The sequence below is a fragment of the Crocodylus porosus genome, unplaced genomic scaffold (assembly GCF_001723895.1).
Source record: "Crocodylus porosus isolate Cpor-Errol unplaced genomic scaffold, CroPor_comp1, whole genome shotgun sequence".
Classification (NCBI taxonomy): domain Eukaryota; kingdom Metazoa; phylum Chordata; order Crocodylia; family Crocodylidae; genus Crocodylus; species Crocodylus porosus.
Genome location: NW_017728928.1, coordinates 20666201 through 20678571, shown reverse-complemented (window position 1 = coordinate 20678571; position 12371 = coordinate 20666201). Strand labels below are relative to the sequence as shown.

The following is a 12371-nucleotide window of genomic DNA, read 5'->3' as shown; positions in this document are numbered from 1 at the left end:
AGTGCGTGTGGTCATTGGCCCGAGAGGGGAGTGTCTTGAGAGCAGTCGGTGAGGAGGGACCAGGTCTGGTTGACTGTAGTGGATTGTACTGTTGATGTTGGCTGATCAAGGCTGGGAGAACTCTGGCTCCTGCTGGGAGACTTGCAACACATCTGTCCAGAGTCCAGGAATTGAAGGAGGTTGAGAGGGAATTTGGATGACTTTTCCCCTCAGCCAGCAGGGTGTTCATCCTGCTCTGAGTGCCTTCTGGCAAGAAGAAACAAGCGTGTTGGATCCACCCAGAGGCTCCAGAGAAGGTGGATTCAATCTGCTGCTAACCAGATCCCAGAATATGAGGAGTATCAGGGAGGGTGAAGCTGGCTGGTTAGCAGCTTATTCACTGCGAGAAGGAATACAATACATATACATATACATATACATATATGTGAAATTAACAGTTACACACACACACACACACACACACACACAATTTTTAACGTTTTTTCTTTGTAAGGTTTTCATTTGTCGTTTGTTGTTCATGTGTGTGTTGTGTTTGTTAGTATAGTAAAAAGATAAATTTGGACTTCTTCTATTCATTATTATTTACAGAGGAAAATTTCAGTCTCAGGTATGTCACTCTGGGTGCTGCTTGTCATATACATTTCACACATACGTACGTGTGTGTGTAGGGGTGATGAACCCAGAAGGATTGTGCATTTGCCTTTGCATAATCCTTACAAAAACACACCTTTGTACTAGGGTTGTTGGTTGTAGCCCTGTTGGTCTAAGGCAGGGGTTTTCAACCGGGTGCTGGAGGCTCCAGCCTCCCCCCCACCTGTGTGGCTCCCAGGGGACTCCCACTTTCTTGACCAGCCGCCAGGGGTACATTGAACATTGACCCGAAAAGGTTGAAAACCCCTGGTCTAAGGACATAGGCAGGGAAGGTTCTTTGGGTAGATGTGATATCTTTTATTAGACCAACTAAATAGTTGGAAAAAGTTCTTTGCAAGCTTTTGGGCATAAATGCCCTTTGTTAGGCGTAGGGAGACTCTGCTGGTGTTATGTGTTCTCCAAGGTAGAAAAGAAGCAGGGCTGTGAAAATGCAAATGAGTGGAAGTTGGAAAGACAATGGGTAGAGATAGGAGGGGCAGGGGGAGGGAGGAAAATGTGTGAAGAAATGCCAGTGGTCAGGCTGGAGGCAGGTTACCTGAGGTATCAGATGTCAGGCAGGTTGTATTATGTCATAAATCCAATGTCTGTATTAAGTCCACGATTTTTTGTGTCCAGTAGATTTATGAAGTGAAGTTCGTAGGCTCATCTGCGACAGGTGTCCTTTGTGTACATTGTCTTTCCCAACTTCCACTCATTTGCATTTTCACAGACCTGCCTGTTGTAAATTAGCTACGTTTCTACCTTGGAGAACACATGACACCAGCATAGTCTCCCTATGCCTGATGAAGCGTGTTTGTGCCTGAAAGCTTGCAAAAAACATTTTTCCAGCTATTTAGTTGGCCCAGTAAAAGAGATCACATCTACACAAAGAACCTTGCCTGCCTTTGTACTAGGCACTTTGAGGGTAGACATAGCTTGGATGGAAATGCTGGTTTGCTCACAAGGCTTCTTACAGTTAATCTACTATTTGTAGAAAGCTGAATGATTTTCAGAATGAAGGTGCTCTGTCAGTGCAGAATGCAGCTTAAAATGTAGACTAATGAATCGTAAAGCATGTGACGGTGATGTAATAGCTCCAAGGTTCTCAATGCCCAAAATTAAGAGAACAATATTTCTGCTGCTTGACCTCGTAGTGGTCTCTGAAGCACATTTCTAAGGTGAAGGTTTCCAAAAGTGAACGGTGATTTGGGCATCCAGTTTGGGAGCCGTAAAGAGCCAGTTTGTTTCTTTCAGAATTTGCTCCCCCTTATCCAGTGAAACTCCCCTTCCCGGAGTGAAGTTTCTCACTGCACTTACACCATACCAAACCTGCGGGAGGTTTTGTGGTCAAGTTAGGACATTCTGTGAGCAGTCGCATGTTAAGGGTTAATGCTGTTTCTTGCCTGTACACCTCTGACTCATCACTAGACCGCTGGTGAGCAGGGGCATGGTTAGGAGTCAGGACACCTGGGCTGTATCCCTGCCCTGCATTGGGAGTGGGGAGGTGTCGGTCTTGGCAGTGGTGCATCCTGAGATGCTGGACAGCTGCAGATTGCTCACTATATCTCCATGGAGCAGACTGAAGTTACCCTAACACAAGTTTAGTAGCATGACCTAGGGTTTACCCTCACCTGAAGTGGCATAACTTTGACATGCTCAGAGGGCACTTAGCACAAGTTAACAAGCTTTAACATGCAGATGCTTGCATTTTAAATGTCCTTAGTGTGATCAAAGTGTTATGTGTAACTTCACCTTCACTGTGTCTGCTGAGTCCATTGGATGGACAGAAAGGGAATGGAAAATATGAAGCTAATGCTTGGGTTAATCCTTGGGGGAAATATTTCCATGCTGTTAGGTAATGTCAGATCTCGAAGCAGCAGTTGCCCGTGTATTCTGTATCTGGGTTGAATAGTTAACTCTCTGACATGGGTCTATGTGGACTACATACTGCTCTGGTAGCATCTCTGAGGCTGGCCTGAAAATTTGGCACCCCCACTGCTTTCATGCTCAATGCTAAGACAAGGGGCAGTTTCCTACAGTGTTACATGGGGGAAGAAACCTCATCTTAGAATAGAGTAAAGACGGTGGTTTAATCAGTTTCATTTTTATAATTTCATTTGTTTGTAATTGAAATAATTTAATTTAAATTTAATTAACAAAAATTGCTTGCAACCCCACAGAGTAGTGTAGTTTTGGTGCGCTTACCTGGAGTCAGCATTCAAGTTCTCCTTCTAGTTTTTTTGGAGCCAGTTGCCATTGCACACTTGTATTTCACCAGCTCACCTAAAACCAGGACACCAAGTCTAACTTTATTTCTGTAACAAGGTCAGCTTAGGCCAAGTGAGGTATGAACAATACAGATAATTGGTTCTCTTGGGGCTGCTCAGTGTCAGTGCTGTGTGCCACTATGCAAATATTGTAATTATCAAAAATAATGAGCCTTGACAAGCTTCTGCCTGGGCTTTCATAGAAAAATAGGGCTGGAAGGGACCTCTAGGGGTCATCTAGTCCAACCTCCTGCTTCTATTCTTATCCAATAGATCTGTGCAAAATTTCAGGTGGCAGTTCAGTTCAGAGGAGATTCGGTTCGATTCGGTGGCTGAATCTCCGAATCTGAATTGAATCAGGGGACCAATTTAAAGGTCCAGATTGATTCAAAGCTCTCCGAATCTTTGGAAAACATTCGGAGAGCTTTGATGATTTGAACAGTCCCTGGTGCCTGCAGCAGGGAACTGCAGCCACTCCGAGCTGGTAAGTACTAGGGGCAGGGGAGGTGGGGCTGGGGGAGGGGACCATGGGGGCAGCCTCAGGGCTTCGGGGGCTTGTGCAGAGCCTCCCCACGTGGCATGGGGCAATGGGGGGCAGCATGGATTGCCTCTGCCGGCAGGAGCGGTGAGTCCTGGGGTTTGTTTGTTTTTTTTCTTAAAGGGTCAGAGCTGGCCTGGGCAGGGCACCTGTGGGGTGGCTGGGGGAGCAAGGGGGAGGGTTGAGGGGCTAGTGCAGAGCCCCCCAGGCAGTGGGGGGCAGCAGAGATTGCCCCCTTGCCTGGCAGCACACAGCATTGGGGCTTTTCTTTAAAGCACCAGGAGCTGGGGCGGGTGCGGCACCCATGGTGGGGGGACTGCTGGAAATTTTTTGGGAGAAGCAGGGACTGGGGGGGAGTTTGGTGGGAAGGGAAGAGACTATGGGAGCTAAGGGTGGAGGGGCGCAGGTGGGAGGGACAGGAAAGCTGAAGGGGAAGAAGTGGGCAGTTCAGAGGACAAGGGGGCCACTTAACACCACCCCCCACCCCTGTTTTCACTGCGATAGCAGTGGAGGGAGAAGGATTCCAGACAGCCCTCCAATACTTAGATTTGACACCTGGAAAATTGTAACAAATTTTGTAAATTTTCCATATATAGAATATAATTATTGGGGGAGTTGTCTTGTATTCGAGTAAATACGGTAAGTAAAATCTGCACGCAGCTCACAGGGAGCAGAACAGCGAGCAGACTTGGCTCTCTGCTGCTGCTGCCGCCCAATTACATGCTTAAAGGAATGATCATTTTATTCAGTTTGCCTTTCAAAAATAAGGTGCTTGCTTTATTCCGGGAAGTGTTGTATGCATGAAAATATGGTAACCCTAGATATGGCCTTCACATCCCATTCTGTATCGTATGTTTATGCTGTCATGATCTAGCGCATGTGAGTGTGCTCTTTTCGTTTACTGGTTGTAATCAGAACTGTTCCACCGTCATACACCCTCAATGCTACCAGCTTAAGGGGGAGTTGTCTTCGAAGGCAGCTTTGAGTTCTCTCCCCTCTTGTGTGTGGTTCTACATGGTTTGCAACACAGTTAGCTACTGAGCAGCTTTTGGCACCTACAGATTGGTAAAAGGAAGACCCTGAGACATCACAGATGCTTCCTGAAGAAAGTTAAACATGTTCTCTAGAGAACCTAGAAGCAAGAACTGAAGCTAAGAGGGTTGTTCTACCTTGCAGCTCCAGCTGCACTGATTTGATTTTGCCAGTGAGACCTCAAAGGGCAGATGCACATAGAGGCTTTGCCCATAGGCAAGACATGCATAGGGAGGGCTTTGTGCTTGCTTATCTCAAATTATGGTTAGATTTGAAAATACCTTGGCCTAATGAGTGCTGGAGTGCTCCATTCCTGGCAGTGTGTGTGGTGCTTTTGTGATAACTGGTAACCTGCTGACAGCCTGGATGACGCATGCTCCCATCTGTTCAGCAGGGAAGTTACTCCCTAGTGGTCAGTAAGCTTTGATCATGTCAGTGTGGAATCATTGTTAGACTCCAGGCAGGAGGCCTGCACCTATGGAGGCTGCAACACCCTTTCTAGAAGGCAGCGTAGATTTGCATGTTATAGATTAACCCAAGTAGGTAGATATACAGCACAGGCTTTTGTGAACTGAAGCTCACTTCAGCAAATGCTGTGAAGGGACTGCACAAAGCTGTGTATAAGGAGGAGAGATACATGAATATAAAAGCAGAAGGTAGGGCAGTGCTGGGAGAGGCAAACATGCAAGCAATAAACCCACGGGAATGAAGTCACAAGAACTAATCCAGGTAATGAGAGAAGCCTCCATAGTCCCTGTTTAAACCACACTTGATACAGTCCGGTCTGTGGGTGATTTCTTGTTCCAGTTTCCAGCTCAGATTGTTTTTTTTTAAAGTTTGCGGCCTGAGAATAGCCACCCTCAGGTCAGTGATGCGGTGTCCTGGGAGGTTAGTGTGTTCCGTCACAGGCCTTTCATGTCCTTCTGGTGTGGATGTCAGATTCGTGTTTGCTCGTCCTGCTGTGTAAGGATCGCCCCATCTGTGAGCAAGTGATGGTAGCATACATGACATTGGTAGGACTGCAAAATCGGATGTTGTAATTTGTGTTTTTTGGTCCAGTGATGATGTCTGTATTGACATTGGGGCACAGAAGGCAGCTGGATTTACTGCACAGTTTTGTGCCTTAGTGAGACTGGGAGCTAGGTAGCCTGTTGCTTGAGAGATGCAGTTTGAGGCTGGGGGACTGCTTAGAGCCAACAGCAGGTTCCCATCTTTTCCACCATTGTGGGGGAGGGAGTGCAGATACAATAACTACCGGCTATTCCTCCTGCTGCTTGCTGACCAACCCTCTGTTGCTCTTTTGTTCTGCAGGGCAGTAAATGGTTTTGACCAAGGCCCGCCACCAGGCATCGGATCCTCCAGACCATCTTCAGCTCCAGGAATGCTCCCTCTGAGTGTATGAACAGCCAGGAGGTTGGGTTTGGACTTTGAATCATTTTCTCAGACGAACAAGAACTGCTCCTAATTCCTTCCTGTTACTGCCCCTTGCCGTGCAGAATGGCCCTGCTGCCTGCCTGCTGCCCAGAGGAGACCCCAGCACACGCAGCCCTTCACTCAACTGTAAAACAGTTTATTTTCTCCTCTTCCCGTAGTGAACATTCTCTAACGTGGTCACTTCTATTCTGAGTCACATAAGCTGATAAGTGTATTATTCTGTTTCACTGGTCACAGGAGTCTCATTGCTTAGAACTTGACAAGTCAGTCCTAAACCCTCGGTAACTTTTCTATCTTAGGTTTAATAGAGCACACACTCTGGCTGACTCTACTTACAAATCCTGCCCCCACCAGCAACCTGGCTTTTAAGACGCACGCAGCCAGGGTTGTATCAGGAATGATTTTAAAGGGATGTTTGGTAAGGATTAGACATTAATCCTATTGGACAGTTGCACCTTGGATTAATACTCCTTGCCTCAAACAAGTTTAATCTTCCTTGTTAATGAAACTTTTATGCATCAAAGGAGTCTAGAGACCTAAACAAGTCACCAATCTGATTGGTATAGCCCCTAAAAAAGCATTCAAACTGCTCAAATCTGTGTAATATATAAAGACTAGATTTTACAGTGTCACCTATGGGCTTTTGTGACAGTTTTGGACCATTATGTACCTTGTGGGTCTTTAAAGCAATGTATTTGTGCAATTTCTCTGTCTTTATATGTGCCTCAAAGTTGGTGGATTTTAAAATGAACAAGAAAGCCTGACAGTGGTTTGGTCTGTGGGTTTAAAAATATTCCTGTCCAATTTATTCCATCACATCTATTTGGCTTTGCAGATTCAATTTTTAGGAGCTCTGTGGCTCATTTACGAATGCTGACTAAGACCCTTGCCCATGAGGAAGAGAGGGCAGTGCAGATTCACCACATCCCATCAGGGTTTTGTACATCCCTTTTTCCTGTGCATCCTTTGCTGCATTTGACTGTTTACATTTGTTTTATTGTATATAGGTTTGTAAACATAATATCTTTGCCTAAGATATTTGTATATAACTTGGGCTTTGTAGCTTTATTTATTCAGAATCTCTATGGCATGTTTAAATAAGATGGCATACCATTAATACAGCAGCACCGAGATCATGTGGTCTAAAAAAAGAGAGAGAAATCTTTCAAAAATAAAGTTCTTTTAATGTGGAACCAGTGGCTTTTTCAGAAAAGTAAGTTGAAATTGTGTTCCATGTTTTTACCTCTGATGGATCCTTTCCTGAAAAGCAGCCAGTTTGCTGAGCTGGTTTCAGAGACAACGAACAACTGTGGGTTTCACGTGAAAACTGCAGATTCACTCACTTTCATAGGAGTGTTCATAACTACAGAGGCCCTTGGAAGAGTCTGGAGCCTACAGCAGCAGCTGGGGTAAAACACAGAGCAACCTTTTCACTGGTCTGCCAAATGGCATTACGTTTTCTGTCTTCCTTTGCCATTAGAGGACTTCACCTCACCTTTCTATCTCCAGAATAGGACAAAGTGGGCTTATAGTGTCAGATGTGGTCCCAGAATAAAGAAAGGTGCACACCTATCTTTTTAAGAGAATCACTTTATTGGAAAAGCTAAACAAAAATTTAACAAGCATTTGGATCAGGCAGATTGGAGGCAACAACATGCTCATACCTGGGAGGAGAGAGAGAGGCTAGACCCCCTCCCCCTCAGGATCTTTGAGCTCTTGCTGGATTCCTCAGGGTCTTCAGATCCTGAATGCCTCAACCTCCTGTGGTTCACAATTATGGATAATAATTATTGATGATACATGCATCTGCCTGCACTTTGATTTGGTATATGTTAATGAAGAGGCTGGCCATGAAGACCTCCACAACTAAACGCAGAGGTCTGTGATAAGGAATTTCAACCGTATTACTTTTGAGCATCTGGATATCAGGTCTTGTTTCTCCATTCACTGTTTGTCATTGTTTAACTGTAATGGTCTTTTCAGGTTTTCACTCAGGTTTCAACTCCAACCATTGCCCTAAGGAATAGCACTTAGTCAGCAGTGCTCAACATTTTGGCCTTGTGGGTTGGATGAGTGACATGGAGCTGGTCCATGGGCTAGATGCCACATGGGGTTGGTGTGGGTACAGTCTGTAGGTTCAGGCCAGCCCCACGTGCTGGATCCAGCTAGAGACACTGCAGGCTGGCATGGTCTGACACATGGGGCTGGAAATTTGGTGGTGAGGGTGCAGTAGCTGCATTAATGACTGTGGCTGTAGAAGCCATGACAAAGTTACTACCACATTTCTGGACCTGTAGGGAGTCTCATGTGCTTGATAGCATGGCCCTGGAGGCCGGATTCAGCCAGAGGTTGAGCATTACTAGTTTAAATTATTTCATGTGTTGTACAGTCTGTATTCTCCTGTGCAGCTCAGCAAAAGTGTGTGTGGGGGAAAAAAATCAACCCTTGCAAGTCTGTTTTTACAAAAGATTACACTGGAATTTCCATTATTTTAATCTATAACAACAACATACCCTTATCTTTATATAATGAAGGATATACATGGAATGGAGGCACTTGTGATAAAGGCTTATATGTGGTCCTTTTGTCAGGAACACAACTTTAGATGAAGATGGAATGAAGACAGCTCTCTACAGGAAGTGCGTGAATAGTTGTTGTAGAGCAGCTCCTGAATGGAGAGTGCCATTTATCTGCCCACATATGAATTTCAATGGAATTTCAAATGATGAAGAGAGTACCTACTAAAACTGCAACATGTAATCATGGGTTAAAGGCCCAAGAGGTTTAGGATAGGCCATTTATGTACAGAGGTCAAAATAAAATCAAACCAGTAAGGAGGGAATAGGCAGCTTCCAGTCATATTCTTGTTTATTAAATTTTACGTCAGCATCAAGAGATAGGTTTTCCTGTAAGTAAACAGAGCAGGCATCCAGATCTATAATGAATAAATTTATTGTCTTACAAAAATCATTGTCTAGAAATATGGGTATACAAGAAAACAGGATATTTGCAGTCAGATGCTTGGTGGTCAACAGCCAGTTTGATTAAAAATATCCAAACACGCACAACAAAACCTTTGTAACAGATGTTAAAGCTTTCAACCAAAAAGAAATTATTATTTTGAGCATGTGGCAGAGGAACGAAATTTCATAGTTAACACTGATTCATTGTCACTGAATATCAATAATACCACTTTGACTAGAGGTACATGATATGAAGCACAGTCAAAAATTAATACATTAAGTCATTGTTATATAGGCAAATTATATGTGTAACATTGTCTTAGTACTGTAGTGTCTAAGGCACTTTAATGACAATTTTGCAGCTATTTAAACAAAAAAAAGAAGGCTAACTATTTGCTGTAATACTGTTCAAAAGAAAAAAGAAAAGAAAGGATTCACATCGACTGGCATGTCAACTCAGACAAGTAACATCCACCTTTTAACCTCTGTAAACCACAGCCTCCAAACAAGCTAGAAGTGTCACACAGTACAGATGGTCCTGCCATTTTATGTTCATAACAGCAGGCAAGCGTGCCTACTCTATATTAGTGACACTAGGCTGGCTAAGGTAGCCATAAGGTGAAAACTTCTTTGCTATGAAACTATCACATCATGGGGAAGGAGCAGTTCTTCAGCTCCATGTTCCAAAGACTAAATCAGCCACAAAATAATAGGCTCAGGATGAAAATTAATGGATGGTGTAGGTTTATCATCACTTAACTGATGTTCATATTATACTAGCCTTAATATGTACAGCTGTCTTGGGAGCAGTGATAGCAGGTCTACACATGCAAAATACTGTACCAATTAAGACTGGTGAAGCTACTGCAATTCACCTTTGTTGTCCGTGTACTAACTGATAAAATCAGATACTGAGAACACTTCAAAATCTTATTGCAGGTTAAAAATGGATACTACTCATTCCCCTAGATTTCTCCTCTTAATACTTTCCAAGGCCTTTTCACAGTTCACTTGCTGATTGTGTGTTGATCACAACAGCTGGGAGAAAAAGAAAGATACAGATGCAGTTTGGTCTTTAATGTTCCAACATACTTGATACAGCCATGGGCCATGGTGAGCCAAAAAGAAATGGAAGGGTGGTATTTGTACAGCAAAGCATGCACAGTAATGATAACAGGTCTGCCCCAACCAACTACCATCTGGGAATGAAGTTTTTGAATCGGAAAAAAAAAAAAAAGTCTTATCCTTCACATGATGCTTTATAAAATGGCTTTACAATGAATATCTGGAAAATAGAAGCACTGAACAGAGACGATTTCATTTAGTTTACTCTATATAAAAAAGCAGTTGTACCTGTATCTTAAGCTGGGTACAGTGTGGTGAGGCTAGGGAGCCTTAAGACATAGTTGACTTATGATATGTAACCTTGTAGCATGCCAATTTTATCTAAGGCAGATTTATGGCCACAAGGCAGTTTCGTGGTCAGAAATAAGTCCTCCTCACTCCACTGACTATTATGAAAAAGGTCTCTGCATGCAATGGTGCAATTTGGCTCTACTCAGCTTGGGCAGACTGCATTTCATTGATATCGCTGCCTTTGCTTTCTGCGTCGTCGTCTGAAAGTTCCAGAGAAGCACCTTCAATGTGCAGCTGGCGTCTTCCAGATCGACTTGAAGTGAAGGTAATGGGGCCGCCCCTCCTGAAAGAAAACCAGCAACTGGTGACATGAAGAACCTTGTTCGCCCCCAAGCCTGTGGTATGAATCTTCCACCTGCAAAGCCACCAACCCATATAACCGTGGAACCCAGTAGCTCAACAGCATCCACAGTTCTTATAAAGAGATGCCTGGATATTCTACACTGAAGAAACCTGAAACCTCCTTTTTGCTGGTCCAGAAATGTGCTGTGCCCTTCAAAACATAGGATGCTACTCTCTGTTTCAATTCAGATCTTTGGCTTAAAGGGCATTTAAATCACAAGTTGAGCAAGTTCAACACTGACAGAGAATCAAATTACTCAGAATGGTACCAAGATTCAAGACCTAATTCCAAAAAGCAATGGGCTCTCCATGCTACTGACAAACATTGACTATTAATTTATGTTGGCCTGGTGGAGAACAAATGAAATACATCCACTCCAATGCAGCAGCCAACACCTTCACTTAGTACCATGACACACATGCACACAGTTTTCACAGGTGTCCAGGTCAGCTGCTCTCTGTTCTCAAATGGTTTGCTGTGATCTCAAAACCTACTCAGTTTTACTTCTTGAATTTTGAAGCCAGTTTTTCCAACAAAGAACTGGTTCTCAGAAAACATATTGAAATGCATTTATGCCAGGACAAGGTAGAAACAATTTACCTGCAACTTAAGTGACAAAAAAAAAGAGTCCTCTTCCTAACAATTCTTGCGTATGGTTGAATCATAGTTTCATAGTAGCTGGGGTCAGGAGGCACCTGAACAGATCATCCAGCCTGACCCCCTGCCACAGGCAGGAATGAGTGCTGGGTTCACAAGACCCCAGACAGGTGATCATCCAACCTCCTCTTGAATTTGCCTAAGGTAGGGGCGAGGACCACTTCTCTGGGAAGTTGGTTCCAGATTTTGGCCATCCTAGCTGTAAAATATTGCCTTCTGATCTCTAACCTAAACCTTTTCTCCACCAGCTTATTTCCATTGTTCCTCGTCACCCCAGGTGGTGCTGGGGAGAAAAGGACTCTACCTATTTGCTGTTGATCTCCCCTGATGAGTTTGTAGGCAGCCACCAGGTGCCCCCTCAGCCTCCTCTTGCTGAGGCTGAACAGGTTCAGGTCCCTCAGTTTTTCCTTGTAAGGCCTGCCCTGCTGCCCTCTCACCAAGCAGGTGACCCTCGTCTGAACCCTCTCCAGGCTGGCCACATCCCTGCTGAAGTGTGGCCCCCAGTACTGGACACTGCTCCAACTGTGGCCTGACCAAAGTCGCACAGAGGAGGAGTATCACCTCTCTGGACCAGCTTGAGATGTACCTTTGGATGACAAGGTATGGCTGGCCTTACTGGCTGCGGTCTGGGATTGGCGCCTCATGTTCATCTTGGAGTCAATAATGACTCCAAGGTGAAGTCTGCTGGACCTGGTACTGGCTAAAGGGGGTGATCTAGTCAACAACCTAAAAAAAAAAAGGAAAGCTGGGAGACAGTGACCACGAGTTGATAGGCTGCCTAGGGAAGGTGTGGACTCTCCATCACTGAGGTGTTCCCAAAGTTGCTTCCACACCTCTGCCCTTTTCCGCTATAGGTGTCAGGGAGTTTAAGCCTTCCCAGGGCATTGGGTGTTGGCTACAGCCAAAACTGGGGATGGTTGCTGGAGTGTACCAATGTTTCTACTGGGACCAAAGTTAGAGGATCCTGCCTAGAGGCTCAGGGTCAGACTGATCAACATTTTTGGGGTCAGGAAAGAATTTTATCCCATGGCCAGATTGGTATGGACCGTGGGGGGTTTTGCCCTCCTCTGTACAGGGTGGGGGGGGGAGGA

General features: G+C 44.6%; 2 protein-coding genes across 5 annotated transcripts in view; one reads left to right on the top strand and one right to left on the bottom strand.

Moving 5' to 3' along the window:
• The window catches only part of NDEL1 (nudE neurodevelopment protein 1 like 1), a 56835-nt gene extending 49741 nt beyond the window's left edge, over positions 1 to 7094 (top strand). For 3 of the 4 annotated variants that reach the window (XR_002102452.1, XR_002102453.1, XM_019542771.1), the window contains one exon: positions 5779 to 5862. Coding sequence is in view for 1 of the 4 variants with exons in the window: in XM_019542772.1 (XP_019398317.1) it covers positions 5779 to 5869 (91 nt within the window). In the remaining 3 variants the exon portion in view is untranslated. Of the gene's footprint in view, positions 1 to 5778 lie in introns of all 4 variants that reach the window. The other variant, XM_019542772.1, reaches the window with a different exon arrangement.
• Positions 7095 to 8835: 1741 nt separating this feature from the next.
• The window catches only part of MYH10 (myosin heavy chain 10), a 96322-nt gene continuing 92786 nt past the window's right edge, over positions 8836 to 12371 (bottom strand). Inside the window, exon 41 of the mRNA XM_019542830.1 lies at positions 8836 to 10563. Coding sequence (XP_019398375.1) covers positions 10419 to 10563 — 145 coding nt within the window. The 3' untranslated portion in view covers positions 8836 to 10418. The remainder of the gene's footprint in view (positions 10564 to 12371) is intronic.